The sequence below is a fragment of the Rutidosis leptorrhynchoides genome, chromosome 1 (assembly GCF_046630445.1).
Source record: "Rutidosis leptorrhynchoides isolate AG116_Rl617_1_P2 chromosome 1, CSIRO_AGI_Rlap_v1, whole genome shotgun sequence".
Lineage (NCBI taxonomy): Eukaryota > Viridiplantae > Streptophyta > Magnoliopsida > Asterales > Asteraceae > Rutidosis > Rutidosis leptorrhynchoides.
In genome coordinates this window covers 283,955,165-283,971,534 of record NC_092333.1, presented here as the reverse complement: position 1 = coordinate 283,971,534, position 16,370 = coordinate 283,955,165, and the positions used below count along the sequence as shown (strand labels likewise).

General features: G+C 35.9%; 2 protein-coding genes across 2 annotated transcripts; one reads left to right on the top strand and one right to left on the bottom strand.

Annotated features, from left to right (window-relative positions):
• Nucleotides 1-1,145: 1,145 nt before the first annotated feature.
• On the bottom strand, nucleotides 1,146-15,575 carry LOC139869784 (uncharacterized membrane protein At1g16860-like). Its single transcript, XM_071857788.1, has 4 exons — nucleotides 14,901-15,575; nucleotides 2,174-2,329; nucleotides 1,486-1,697; nucleotides 1,146-1,338 (listed from the first exon to the last, which is right to left on the bottom strand). The coding sequence occupies exons 1-4, from the start codon at nucleotides 15,573-15,575 to the stop codon at nucleotides 1,146-1,148; spliced, it is 1,236 nt and encodes a 411-aa protein (XP_071713889.1).
• On the top strand, nucleotides 7,356-10,083 carry LOC139869768 (uncharacterized). Its single transcript, XM_071857787.1, has 2 exons — nucleotides 7,356-7,967; nucleotides 9,064-10,083. The coding sequence occupies exons 1-2, from the start codon at nucleotides 7,420-7,422 to the stop codon at nucleotides 9,083-9,085; spliced, it is 570 nt and encodes a 189-aa protein (XP_071713888.1). The 5' UTR covers nucleotides 7,356-7,419; the 3' UTR covers nucleotides 9,086-10,083.
• Nucleotides 15,576-16,370: the final 795 nt, after the last annotated feature.

The following is a 16,370-nucleotide window of genomic DNA, read 5'->3' as shown; positions in this document are numbered from 1 at the left end:
ATATGTGCTCTCGTGCAATACGTTCCAGCCGTTGACTCTCTTCCCCTTTTGGCAGACTCAGTCGTTCAATTACAGGCAGTCTTAAGACTCACTATCAATCAAGGACACCAGAATTATCCTTTCTCTCCAGGTAGGTTTCTACTTCATTTGTTAAACTGTAATTCTATTATTTTTGCAAATGTTCTATGAATTGAAATAAATTGTTGAAAGGAAGAAAAGAGGGGAATAATAGTGGTTCCTGCTTTCGGTGAAAATCAAAGTGGAACCTCAGCCGTTCGTTTAACTGCGGAACATCTCAGATTTCTGTTCATGGGCAGACATTTAAACTTACAATATTAGGTGGTGGGATTGGACATTTTTGTTTAGATCAAGGTGGACATTGAAACTTATATGAATATTTGTTAATTTAGGAGTTGCTAGTTAGTTAAAAGTATCTGTGTAGAGTGTGTAGACTTTATATATATACTTGATCTAAACAAAAATGTCCAATGCCAGTATGCCACCGCCTAATAACAAGGGGCGGAAGTCCTAATGATAAGCAACAGGGAGAGTAAACAAGGTAGAGAGAGACCGAGACCACTTACTTTACTACAGAGTATGTCATTTGGTCAGGAGTTAACAGTTTTTTTTTAACCAATACAAGTGTTAACTTTTGACTATCTTTCGTAAAATTGCTTGCCACCCAGCTAACAAGTAGTAATAGGACTTTAGTCACCTCCAATTGACACGCTTATATTCAATGCAATGAACAATAATAACCATTGCATGCAACAAACATTATCTTATATGACAACAGTGTGCACCTGAAGGCCTTTTACATCTCCCCAATTAGTTTGGGCTGAGTGATGATTACTTTATGATAAGATAAGATGAACATTAAAAAGAGAGTAAAACTAATTACATTTCCAACACCTATACACAATTTTTAGCTAAAACTACATAATATCCGCTCCAATGATTAATCACACTTATGTTCTTCATCTTGGTGCGCTCTCATTAGCTACTACTTCCACTTTTTACACAACTATATACTCTTCAACGCTTCAACATTTTTTTTTCTACAATAGTTTTTGTTAACCATATATATTTGGATTGTGAGTTCACAAAGCAGTAAGAAGTTGTTGACATGAAATGAGAGAATAAATTTAGACGGGTATGACATTAGCATTCTGACTTTCATCATAAGTCAACACAAGACCTTCAATGTAAGTTGGGAAAAGACCACAGCCCCACCGACAGTCTGTGGAAATCGGGTCTGTTGGTGGAACAATCATTAGCACATTGTCATGCCGGCTTATGACCCCCATCACACTAACTGTACTCCCTTCTTTAATGTATCTGTCATGAAAATCAATTAATCAATCATATTGAATGTAAAACAAGTTTAATTGAATCGTTGTACTAACTAGCACTTGTAAATTGTAACAAAATCTTCTTTTATAAGATTATATGAAATAAAAAAACCACCGAGTGTAAGAAACATACCCTTCTTTAAGGCGCATGCCAGAGTCGTTAAATGACAATTTGCGATCTGCAAGCCAACTAATAAAGCTTGGATATGAGTCTTTGTTTTCTTTGGTTATATCAACGACTGTTGTTTCCTTAACAAAAGGAGTTATTTTGGCTCCATAACCTGCTTTCACCATGGCTCTTAATCCAGATTGGAAGTCCGATATGTAGAAATCAGCCACATATTTCTGAAAATCATAGGAAACATTACGCGTGTAACCTAACAGTGTGGATGAAGTACAATGTACTAAGATGTAAAATAAAATAGAAATACTTAAATTATTAATAGGAATAAATTAAAATTAAATTTGTCACTTTAAAAACATTAGCGCATATTCCTCATTGTTAAATTAACAAGAAATTTAGCTAACATACTAAGCTCGAACCAATGTAGATAATATTAATGGTCTAGTCTCAAGTGGTGAAATTGGACTTCATCTAAACAATGCAATTCCTAAATTTACATTTTGAGAAGGATGTAAATGTAGTTATATATCGTTTTAAAATTGTGAAATTTGCAACATTATTAATTTTTATCTGGACTTAACAGGCGATATAAACATTAAATACATACAATTAAATTATAGATGGAAATGGAGAAGGTACTACACATTATGGAACAAAATTGTAGATGTATGCTGCTTATGTAACAAGATGAACTAACCTCAGAATTTCTACACCCCCAAGAAAAGCATCGATGTTTAGGGTTTGCTGATTTTCCACCCCACCCTTTGAACTCATACAATTCGGTAGATACATAAATACACCTGGATACTTTCTGAAATGATGATTCAAGAGGAATACTTCCGCATGTGACAACCTGCAAACAAGTAAACTTATTAACATTTCAGATCATTCTGCTTGATACCTCGTTTTAAAACAACCAGTATACTGTTATCATTCATGTTGATACATTTGCATTCATGCCAAAACAGATACATGAGGAGAATATATATATAGTGATACAATAGATACATCTAGATTATGGGCCAAAGGCCTAACATAACATGGGCTTAAGACTATAAAGCAATCATGTGGCCTAACAGCCCCCCGGAGTTGGAGCGGGAGCACGTCGAACGCTCAAACTGGACCGAAAGTCGTCGAATAGAGCAAACGGAAGACCTTTGGTGAAGATGTCTGCAAATTGGTATCTGGAAGGTACGTGAAGCACGCGGACTTGTCCTTGAGCAACTAAGTCTCTGACAAAGTGGATATCAATCTCAATTTGTTTTGTTCGCTGATGTTGAACAGGATTGGAAGAAAGATAGACGGGGCTGACATTGTCACAGTAGACGAGCATGGCAGAGGCGAGGGGATAATGGAGCTCCCGAAGAAGATTACGAATCCAACAAGTTTCTGCAACGGCGTTGGCGACACCGCGATACTCTGCTTCGGCACTTGAGCGAGAGGGAGTGAGTTGTCGCTTGGATGACCATGATAGAAGGTTGTTACCTAAGAACACGCAATAGCCAGACGTGGAGCGTCTAGTAGTGGGGCGTCTGGTATTTGTTGGGTGCCATTGATGTGTGTTGTGTGAAGAGATGATGATTTTCTAGTGGAGAGGGGAGGTGATCGGTTGTCCAGGTTATTGGTTTGCACAAGCAGAATATCAAAGAAGAAAAGAAAAAAAGGTTGGGAGGGAGGGGGTCACGTATTTAAGTGGGAGGGAGTTGTAGGGGTTTTGTTTGATGGCTCTAATACCATGTTATCATTCATGTTGATACATTTGCATTCATGCCAAAACAGATACATGAGGAGAATATATATAGTGATACAATAGATACATCTAGATTACGGGCCAAAGGCCTAACATAACATGGGCTTAAGACTATAAAGCAATCATGTGGCCTAACATATACTTATAAAGTTGCTAAATTAAAAACTCGTAAAGCACGAGGAGTCGTGATGGGCTAATTCGGCGCTGAATTACTTGTTTAAAGAGACTTTGAAAATGAGACTTTGAGAGAAAAGTGAAGAAGTTTTTGAGTGTCCTTATTATAATATTTATATTTCGACACATAAGAAAATATAATAGAAAAAAATGCAAAAATATAAAAAAGTTGAAGCAACGTCTAATATCGGACTTTGTGACCTCGACACCGGAGGAGAGTCGATCGACGGTCGGATCCTAGCGCCGCCAGTGACCAACGCAGCGTCGACTGACGACTACTAAAGCTCTAGCTAGTTAAAAATAACCTTGTGATTGTTGATGTGATTAAATCTATTAACAACAACAACAACAACAAAACCCAATACCACATAAGTGTGTATGGGGGAGGTGAGATGTAGACAATCCTTCCCCTATCCGAGAATAAAGTCAAGTCATTTCTCCACCTAGAGTGAAAACACTCTCAAAAGTAGAGAAAATCATCCCTCTCTCTATTTGATGGATAGAGAGATTGCTTCCGAGTGGATCTCCGACCAATAAGTAGGAAAAAGTTTTTTAAAAAATAAAATAAAATAAAAAATAAAATTAAGACGCCATGAAAATGATAAAATCAAATTTTCATGGGTTTTAAATCCTGCCTGAAATTTAATTTAGACTCTAAGAGTCAGTTAAGTCGCCAATAAATCGACACTTGTTGTTGACTCAATAACTAGAGCCCATGATTAAATCTATTACAATCTTAAAATTGCCTATTGAATGACATCACATTCTAATATTTACCATACTTTAAAATAGGGACAAGTGTCACATTTTAAGGCACATTGGATGACATCATTCAGGAGTATGTCTGGATGAAACTAGCTGGAGCTCGAACTTATGGGTTAGAGCTAAAGCTAGAGCTTATTTTTAAAGCTGGTAGCTGGAGCTTATTATATTTTATAAGTGCCGGAGCTTATTTTTCAGTTCATAAGAGCAAGGGAGTAGACCTTCGTCGCATCCCCGTCACATGCCCAGAGACATCGTCCCCCACTCCGCAGCTTCGTCGCGTATGCTCGTTCCGATCAAGTCAGTTGCCATGACGACATAAATTGAGGCACACGTTATTAATAATATATTAATATAAATATTCCAACGGATATAAATTGAACTGTTAGTTTTTTTTTTCTTTTTTTTTTTTGGTTTTTTAAATCTTCTATATATACAACTAATATTCTCAACTCATATTCACACAATCAAATCCACATAGGACATACTTTACAAAGAAACAATCAGCAGCTCGTAAAGACGTTGAGAGGATATTTGGAATTTTGCAAGGTCATTGGAGTATTTTAAGACAACTGCTAGGGCATATAGCGTCAACGCAATCAAAAGAATCATGTATTTTTGTTGCATATTGCACAACATGATAATTGAAGACAATGGATTTAACATCGATGAAAATAAATTTTACTACTTGCCGGTCAACAACCTACAAGGATCAACTTGGTACGAAATGTGTGATTTATATCGTGAGAAGACAAAAGAGCTGCATGACAAAGACGAGCATGAGTATCTTTGACATACTTTTGTTTCACATCTATGGCATATATAACGACCCGTCCTAATCCATCTTGACGAATACATTACATTTGGTTACATCGCGAGGTACTTGACCTCTATATGATACATTTTACAAACATTGCATTCGTTTTTAAAAGACAAACTTTCTTTATATCGAAAGTTGATGGCATGCATACAATTTCATAATATATCCAACTATAATTGACTTAGTAATAATCTCGATGAACTCGACGACTCGAATGCAACGTCTTTTTTTGGTTGACACTTTAAAGCATGTTTATTCTCAGGTATGAAAGAAATCTTCCGCTGTGCATTTGTTCATATTAGAGATACTACTTGGAGTCATTCATGACAGCATAATTGCGAAATAGTGTACTAATTGTGTTGTTTTAGGATGTGTAATGTGTTTTTTTTTAAGAATTATAATTTTTAATTTCTTAATGTAATGTGCGATTTTTATTTTTAATGAAGTTATTTCTATTTATGTTAATTTTTATAAGTATATACCAAAGGGCCCTTGGCTTAGCGGTATGAGAGGAACCCTTCAACCAAGAGGTTGTGGGTTCAAGTCTCACTTGAGGGAGTGATATGTGTGGTTTCGTGTGTAGATTGTAGGTTTGCCTTTCAAAATTTTTTTTATAAGTATATTAATTTATGTCATATTTAAAATCATTAAAATAATAATAAAAATAAAAAATGACATAATCAGTGACCTAGGTCACCACTCCCCACTTTTTATGACTCAAAAAGTCAGGTCTGACATGCCAAGTGACATGGGTCACCACTCCCAGTGCTCTAAGCTCTACTTTTTTCATAAGCTACTAGAAGTAGCTTATTTTTAAGAACTTTTGATTTTCATAAGCTTTACTTTTTATGTCTACCAAACAAAACTTATTACTTGGAGCTTATTAAAATCATAAGCTCAAGCTTCAATAATCTTTCATAAGCTCCAATAAGCTTGTGTGCCAAACATAATTAATGAAACTTAATATATTATGGAGTAATGATTTTAACAAATAAAAAAATTGTGACTCAATAAAAAAAATTAATAATTAGTCAAAAAAGAAAAGAAAAAAAAACAGCGTGCACACTTGACAATTTTCAAGAAAATCTGGCATTTTTCAAAAGTTCCACTATTCAAATTTATTCTTTTCCACCATGATGAAGTTTTTCCAGTAATACTCCTTGATAAGTTGCAATATGATATTTGTGTAAGCATTATATATTACTGGATATAGTAAAAGTACCGGTGGAAATACAATCCTCCTTTTCAAAATGTTTTCTTCTTCCACACACTTCACCCTTTCAAATCCTTTCAAAAAACCACCACCACCACCACCATCTTTATCCTTCATCAACCACCACTATCTTTATCCATTCAAAACTGCCTAATCCCTAATCGCCTATTCCTTTTAACCATATCTGCCTTTTTTACTGGCCTGATGCCCTAAAAAAACCAGCCACCTCCCACCTTCTTCCTCCATCGAAAAAACATCACAAATCTGCATCCGTAGGCGATTTCTGAACTCAGCCTCAATAAGCAGTCATCTGGTCAGACGCCTCACTAACAGGTTTGGGCTAGATATTTTTTTTTGAAGAAATTTTCCATGACTACAATTAATCATGGGTATAGTGTCTGGCCGCCAAAATACTGATCCAATTTACTCTCTTGTTATCAATTGCAATAATTTGATTTCAAAACCAAAATTCTGATTAACACTCAATCTCTACCCATGTATTCTTCCTTTTCAATTTTTATCATTTTTTGTTTTCATTATTTTAGGGTTTACACAATCACCATTCTAAGAATATCGATTTTGATTTTGAATTTTAAGATGTGCTTTCAGTAATATTGATTTAGATTTGTGATTGGGAGAGATTCAATTTTGATTTTAAATTAGAGTTTACACATCACCATTTTGCGAATTTCGATTTTGGTTTTGATTTAAAGGCTTACACATCACCATCCCATGTAATATTTGCTTTCGATTTTGATTTATGATGATAATGATGCATGTGCTTACAAATATAAGACTTCACAGGCCATTTCGATTGCTTTCAATTACCAAATGAATTTTTTTCTTAGAAAAGACCATGTTAAACAATTTATGATGATGCATGTGCAGAAGAGGTGGATGTTAGAAATTAAAATTACTTTTAGGGATCAGAGTTTACAACTCATCATGTCCCATTAACATCCAAAAGCAGCTTTTTTTTACTTTCCAAAAAGTAGAATACTTCTTCCGTGATTTAGGCATATAGCCGTTTAGCTTCTTTTGTATAAGAAGTCTTCCATCCAAATGTAACAAGAACTTAGATATGCAAAACTGAATATTCAAGCAAATACAATTACAATTATATTCCTACTTTGAACATGGCATCAGAGCTTGTGTTGATGATCTAAATCATTCAATCACAGCAATTTAAATCATTTGCCTATTTTTTTCGTTTGAGTGGTTATCATGGCAGAACATGACAGCCAAACTCAACTCATTACAGAATTAACTAGCCAATTGGCTAGAATTCTCCAAACCAACAATGAAAATCAATCACAAAGGCATCCTGATTCTTTAAAAATCAGTGTTACCCTTAACAACTCAAATTATTCATTATGGTCTCGTATGATCAAGGTTGCCATCGGAGGTAAATCCGAGGCCCTCCTCAATCATTTAACCGAAGATCCACCAGAAACCAACAACCAGAAGTGGAACCAGGAAGACTTGGTGGTATTTTCATGGATTATTCAAAACATAGAGCCACAAATTGCAAGCAATCTGACCCAGTTTCCAACAGCAAAAACCTTATGGAATGCCCTCATCACAACCTACAGTTCTGGTAAAGACAAACTCCAAACCTTTGATTTACATGTTAAAGCCAACAATATCAGGCAAGAAGGTAAATCAACTGAAGAACTGTGGTTGAAATTACAAGGAATCTGGGGTGAAATCGAAATAAGGGATCCAAATCCCATGGAACATCCGAATGATATTGTCAAATATAATAACATCAGGTCAGAACAAAAGCTTTTCCAATTCTTAAATGCTTTAGATTATAAACATGACAATATCAAACGTGAGCTACTAAGAATCGATCCCTTACCCACTGTCGAAGGGGCTTATGCTGCCATTCGAAAAGAAAATGCACACCAATATATATTTAACAATAAAACAGATGTCCTTACCCAATCCGGCATCGCCACTGGCTTGGTAGCACCGGCATCAAAATCCAAGGATTTCGACAGCCATGGTTTGCTATCAAGAAATCAGCGTCGGTCAGACTACACGTCATCATCCCGAGATAAAGACAACCTTGAATGTACAAAGTGTGGTATGAAACGACATACCAGAGAACAATGCTTCAAGGTTATTGGATATCTCGATTGGTGGGCTGATAGACACAGAAAGGGAAAAGCCTCGATGGTAACGACGGCTACAACCAAGGGAAAACAGGAGGATAACGAAACCGGCACCACCACTCAAGGTGGTTTCGGTTTATTCACAGCCGAGCCACCATCATCATCATCATCATCATCCGGTGAAGGTAACAGGGGATTGGGATTAGGGATTAAATCCCTAAAAATCATACCCAACAAATTGAATAAAGTGGGTGGGGATAAATATGTCGATGAGTATGATGGGTTAGGAGTGTCGGTCACGAACTCAACACCCACCACCGAATTTAATTCCCCAAATTTATTTATTGACACAAATAGTCCCTGTAATAATATAGTTGGTAATAAACAAATAAAACCTTTTTTCAATAAAACTAAAGATTTTAAAATTAAAAATAACGTTTCGTCAATTAACATTGTTTCAAATAAAACAAAAAGTAATGAGTGGATTATCGATTGTGGTGCCACCGATACTATGACTTTTAATAAAAATGATATTATTATAAATACGAAACCAAACAAAACCAAAATTAAAACCGCTAATGGCGGTATTATACAAGTCAAGGGCGGGGGAACAGTTGAAATCTCACCAAATTTAAATTTAAAAAACTGCCTTTATGTTCCCGATCTCTCCCATAAATTACTGTCTGTTAGTCACGTGACAAAAGAACTTAATTGTACCGTCTTATTACACCCTACATTCTGTATCTTACAGGACATCAGAACGGGGGAGATAATTGGGCGTGGTACTGAACGGGATGGTCTGTATTATGTGGATGAGGTCACTAAAGATGGTAGGATCATGCTAGCTCACGGGACTCCCGATAGACAAGCATGGTTGTGGCATAGACGTCTTGGTCATCCGTCTGCTGGATATTTGCACATTTTATTTCCTAATTTATTTTCTTCAAATAATAGTATTGAGTGTGAAACTTGTATTTTGGCCAAAAGCCATCAAAACTCGTTTAAAACTAGTAATACAAAGACTGAACGTCCCTTTGCTTTAGTTCACTCCGATGTATGGGGACCCGCAAGGGTTAATGGAGGGCACAGTTTTCGATATTTTCTTTTATTTATTGATGACTGTACTCGTATGACTTGGACATATTTTTTAACTAACAAATCCGAGGTGTTTGATAAATTTACTACTTTTTCCAACATGGTTCAAACACAATTCCAAAGTAAAATACAGGTTTTAAGATCCGATAATGGTGGTGAATTTGTCAACAGTCAAATGAAACTTTTTTGTGAAGAAAGGGGTATTATTCATCAAACTACGTGTCCACACACACCTCAACAAAACGGGGTAGCTGAAAGGAAAAATCGTATTTTATTAGAAATAACCCGTGCTTTAATGATTGAATCTAATGTTCCAAGGTCTTTTTGGCCTGAAGCTCTTGCCACCGCAACCTATCTTGTAAATAGACTACCAACTAGAGCTTTAGAACTTAAGAACCCTCTTGAAACCTTAACTAAATTTTATAAACCCCCATCTAATCTCACCCTAAGACCTCGAATATTTGGGTGCACGGTTTTTGTTCACATTCCTAAAATAGAACGAACCAAATTAGATGCGTGTGCTGAAAAATGTGTATTTGTGGGATACGGGGTAAATCAAAAGGGGTATAGATGCTATAGTCCAAAAAGGAAACACATGTACACTACAATGAACTGTGATTTTTTGGAGACTGAATACTTCTATACCCAACACACAAGTCAGGGGGAGACAGACTCTGGTGACGTAGTGAGTTGGCTAGATATTCCATCATCTGAAGAAGTGACTCATCATACCACTCCACAAAGTCCTCCTCCAGTCAGTACTACGGTTAATAATCTTCCCAACCATACAGAGGTAAATACCGAATCTCCTGATATAACTAATCATGAGGATTTAGAAGAGATTTTACAGGAAAATAGCGATCAAGTATATCCTGAAAACGAAACACCACAACAAAATGAAACACAACAGCAAGAACGGGAACAATATGTTATTCCTCCAAGAATCAACCGAGGGATTCCTCCCAGAAGATACTCTCCTGAGAGAACAGTCTCAAAATCAAGATATCCAATGGCAAATATTGCTAGAGGAAATTTATCAAAAGAAGCAACAAAGTTCACTTCCGCATTATACTCTGAAGAAATCCCAGCAACGGTTGAACAAGCTCTAAAATCAACATACTGGAGGAAAGCAATGGAAGATGAAATGGAGGCTCTCAAGGTAAATAATACTTGGGTAAAATGTGTCCTTCCAGAATCAAAGAAACCGGTAGGATGTCGATGGGTATTCACAATCAAACACAAAGCCGATGGATCCATCGAAAGATATAAAGCGCGGCTTGTTGCCAAAGGGTACACTCAAACCTATGGCGTTGATTACTCAGAAACTTTCTCACCAGTTGCAAAAATTGACACTATTAGAATCCTTTTCTCCGTTGCCGCAAACAAAGACTGGCCACTCCACCAATTTGATGTTAAAAATGCCTTCCTACATGGAGAACTCAAAGAAGAAGTCTATATGGAAGGTCCTCCCGGTTTCACATCAGAATTCAAAGAAAGGGAAGTTTGTCATCTTAAAAAATCTCTTTATGGTTTAAAACAATCCCCTCGGGCTTGGTTTGGGCGTTTTACTATTGCTATGAAAAATTATGGTTTTAAACAAAGTAATTCCGACCATACTTTATTTTTAAAAAAAAGAGGGAACCTTATCACATGTCTCATTATTTATGTTGACGACATGATTATCACAGGAAATGATCAAGAGGAAATTACAAACTTAAAAATTAACCTTTTTAAAGAATTTGAAATGAAAGATCTAGGAGGTCTTAAATACTTTCTAGGAATCGAAGTTTTACGTTCAAAAAGAGGGATTTTTATATGTCAAAAGAAATATATACTTGACCTTCTTGCTGAAACAGGAATGGTCAACTGCAAACCCGCAGATACTCTTATGATTCCAAACCTAAGGTTATATATAGAAGATGATGCCAAAGCAGCGGATCGAAGTCAATATCAAAGGATCGTGGGAAAACTTATCTATCTAGCTCACACTCGTCCAGATATATCACATGCTGTTGGAGTTGTTAGTCAATTCATGCATCAACCCCAACAACACCACATGGATGCAGTATGGAGGATTATCAAGTATCTAAAAGGCACTGCAGAAGATGGAGTCCTGTTCAAGAAAAATAATCATCTAGAAACACAAATATTCACCGATTCGGGTTACGGAGGAGAAAAGGGAGATAGAAAATCAACATCCGGATACTTTGCCTTTGTTGGAGGAAATTTGGTTACTTGGAGAAGCAAGAAACAAAAGGTTGTCGCCCTATCTAGTGCTGAAGCTGAATTTCGGGGGATTTCACGAGGTGTAACCGAGGCCTTATGGATCAAGAAACTTTTGACAGAAATTGGTTTTCCTCCTAATACTTCGATCAAAATCATGTGTGACAACGAAGCAGCAATTGCGATTTCAGAAAATCCAGTTCAACACGATCGAACCAAACATATAGAAATTGACAGACACTTCATTAAGGAAAAATTAGAAGCCGAGATCATATCTTTACCTCACGTCCGATCAGAAGACCAACTAGCAGATATCTTAACCAAGTCAGTCAACGGAAGACTTTTTAGAGAAATACTCTCCAAGTTGAACATCGGAAACCCCACTATTCAACTTGCGGGGGAGTGTTAGAAATTAAAATTACTTTTAGGGATCAGAGTTTACAACTCATCATGTCCCATTAACATCCAAAAGCAGCTTTTTTTTACTTTCCAAAAAGTAGAATACTTCTTCCGTGATTTAGGCATATAGCCGTTTAGCTTCTTTTGTATAAGAAGTCTTCCATCCAAATGTAACAAGAACTTAGATATGCAAAACTGAATATTCAAGCAAATACAATTACAATTATATTCCTACTTTGAACAGTGGATATAAAAAGGATGTTACCAATTAGAAAAGTAACTCATCATTGGAGGTAAGCTTCTTTTTGCAGTTTGTGATCTTTGAACTCATGAATAGTTGTAAAAAAATCATTTGTGTACCTTTTATGTATGTTTGTGACCTTCAAAATGTGTGTCATATTTGTAAAGTTTACCTGGACAATTTGATAAAGCAAGTTACCTGGAAAAACATGATTTCTATCCATTTCTGGGGGATTGAAGCTGAGATATATAGGTGAATGACCCAAATTCAGTGAGTCAAAATATGTAATATAGTGGCTGAGCTTTTGAGTAGCATATAAGTGTTTGTTTAGTATATATTTACTATAGTGCTAGTTTAACAGTTACTGTCTTATTTTATTTCGTGTATGTGCGCGCCCGCACTTGATCACGTAGAAAGTGGATTCAAAAGTTGTGATTGTTATTGAGAGATGGAGTAGAAACATACAAGCAGTTTAGTAATTATGGTTTCTATTATGATTAGTAATTTGGTAACTTTGTACAGAATGCATATGTTTTCACTTTTCACCTATTATCCATCACACCAGAGCTATATAGCTGTGTTTGTTTTCTATTTTGGCTAAACAGTTATTAATCGAGTTCATTTAGGATATTTATTGAGTTCATTTAGGATAGCTGTTATTGAGTTCATTTTTCCTTAATTGGATATATCTATATCTATGTATATACTAATTTTTTTGCAGATAAATTTAGGATATTTATTACAAACTTTATCTGATTGTTTAAATTCCTAGTGGTGTCAGAGTTTGAAGAGCAATGGGCTGATGGCAAAGTATATGGATGGACAGATAACACTTAAGAAAATGGTTATGATCCTGAACAACATAGTTCAGTCGATCTTGACTACTATAGTACACTTGAGGAATTGGTTGCACTCGCGTCCCAAAGATTGAAGGAGGTAAGGGGCATTTTAGACAAATTATTTTGTAACTTTGTACATTTTTAATTACTTAAATGTATAAATGTAATATAGCTCATTATTGGTACAAGCATAATTTAAAGAAATTGACGATTCTAAAGGTTGATTTCAAAAAAGCATATGATTTCGTCAATTGGCAGTATCTTGATCACATGTTATGTAAATTGGCATTTGGAACTGTTTGGAGGAATTGGATATCAATGTGCTTATCTTGATCTTGAACTTCAGTGTTGGTTAATGGAAGTCCGACAAGAGAATTTGATCTTAAGAGTGGCCTTCGCCAAGGTGACCCATTAAGTCCTTTTCTTTTCTTGATTATAACAGAGGGACTTCATTTAGATTTAAAAAGGCCGTGGAATTAAATCTTATTTGGGGGAGATGTAACCAAAATGTGAGTTATTTCCATGTCTCACATGTACTCCATGTCTGTTCATTATTTCATTAATGAATATATAAGATTTTATAATTTGTTCTGTGTAATTATTATTGTCCCGCAGCACACACCTCTTGAAAAAATAGATAAAAAGCATTTTTTCGAAAGGTGCACAAAGACCCATCTGTATGTTTTTGAAAAGTTCGTATAAGTTTCAAATGTGTGAACGTGACAAGTAAATGACCTTGCTACTACAAATAAGATGTGATGATATTTGGAAGTAATGAATTGTTAAGATGATTTTTATTTTGTTTGTTAACATTTTGTATTTCACGACTATGCTGTTGGATTTCAGTTTTGGATTGTCGTGCTTTCAAGTATTCGGATAAACATTGCTGTTAATTATTTCGTAGAACTTAATAAATTATGTTATTTTATTCTACATGTTGATTATATGATATATTATTTAAAAAAATTGTCTTTAGAATCTTGTGATTTCACATGTACTAGTATTAGGACAATGATGGACAATGATTGCATAATGTAGTATATGACACTGAACTTATTCTTTATTTTAAGAAATATAAATGTCATTTTTTACTGAGCTTTTTTTCTTAATATTTTTTTGCTTATAGATCCTTAGGTATTGTACGATTATTGCTACACTTGATTATAAAACTCTACTCATACTTCATCGCGTACCAAATAAACTAGATTGAGACCAAAACAAGAAACAAGGGAAAACAACAATGCAAGATACCAAGAAGCCACATAACCCTTTATTCGGGAATACAATACTTTTCTACACTCCACAAGATTAAACACCATCAAACAAGGAAATATATACCATCTTTGAACGCGGGGTTGTAGAACTCGGATTTACTTATCGAGTACTCAGTCAAAACTCCGGATTACTCAACCAAAACTCGGGATTACTCGAAAAATCGGTAAAACTCGGTTATACTTGGCAACAACTTGGGATTACTTGAAAAATCATTCATAGTCAAACTTGATTAACATATCCGAGTAATCCCTGAGTTACCAAGTACTCCTTAAAAGGTCCCGGCCTAGTATTATCTTTTTTTATATTTTTACATCACGTTTATACTTAATTAGCATTGTTTATACTTAATTAGCATTGTGCATAATGTATAATAATAATTAGATTTTAAATAGTACCTCAAATTGAAGGTTTGTTAGGGTCACTTTCTAGTGACCAAATAAACAAATCCTTTCAAATTCAGTGCACTAAAACTAAAATGATGATAAATTAAGTATAGTTTTAAAAAAGTTGAATTACCCCAGTAACCTTGACAAGCTGACCATCGACAGCACCTCTAAGTTCAGCATCAGGGTATTTTCGTAAATATGATAACAACGTTGTCCTTTTACAAACAGAATTCCACAGTATCACCATACCCGCAAGCACAATAACTGCCACCACCGCCACAAGAATCACCGGCTTCTTAACCGCCACCATTAAAAACGTTCCGACCATTAACCCAATCACAACAATCACCAACAGCATCCACATTAACGTTTTCGATACCTTAAACCCTAACCTTACGTCATTATACCCTAACGTCGTTACAGCTGAACCGTACACAGTCTTCCCTTTCGCGGGCGGATGTAATTCGAACTGAACGGATCTCCGGCCAACATTCGATCCAAGAGGACTGGAGGTTAGTAGTGAACCGTTAACCAAAGGACCCGAACCGGAAGCTCGTTTAGGTATAGGTCGAGAACCGGTTCTAAGGGATCCACTGGTGGAAGAAGAAGATGGACGGTGAGGTGGTGGCGGGTGGCAGTCCGAAATGGGTACGTTGAACATTTTACCGAGTTCGCCGGATTTTTTGACATCGCCACCGGTGTAAGGTACGGCACATGATACGAGTTGGCGTTCTTTGAGTTGTTCGGGTGGACCCGAAACGTATAATCCATTGCTGAGCTGGTGAGATGGGATTGTGGTGCCCATGTTAATATAAAAAGCAGGAAAGTGTTTATTCAGGGTTTTAATTGAGGAAAGTGGTGTTGAATGGGTGAGTGAAGTTGAAGATAGAAGAAACAGAGAGAGTGAATGTAACGAGGGGATTTGATTCAGGAATTAACGACGATGGAAAAGGGCACTACCTAGTACCTACAAAATCTGCATTACTTGTAAGGTGCCAAGGAGAACTTGGATCGGGTCGGGGACCCGAGATCTGGTTTAGACATTTTAGTTTGTTTGATATAATTAATTATAAATATATATTTTTAAATAAATATATGTATATTTTTATATAAATTTTTAAGAGATTTACAAAAAAAATCCGAGAAATAAGAAAAAAAACTACGAAATTACAAAACAATTCGAGGAATGAGTGAGCAAATTTGAGAAATCGTGATTTTGATCAAGTTTGGCATGTTAATTGAGAAATCTCGGGAGATGAACATCTTATCTCGGTTGCTTTCCAAAACCGAGATCTTAGAGAGATTTCGGAAAGAAATACGGAGATCTACAACACTATATGGTGCTCACACATATCATCATTTCATTGTTTATTTTTGTTGGTTGGTGATATTTCCACTAAGGATAGTATCGGGTCGCGTTTGTGTCGGGTTTAGGTAATCCCGAACCCGATTAAGAAACCCCGCTCCAAACCCGGCCTGAAATCCGTCGGGTCCCCATTTATTTACATACTATCGGATTTCGGGTTTTCCCACGGGTAAATGGGTATACCCGTTTAGTCATTCTATATATATTTTTCATCAAGTTACCAAATCAAAATAT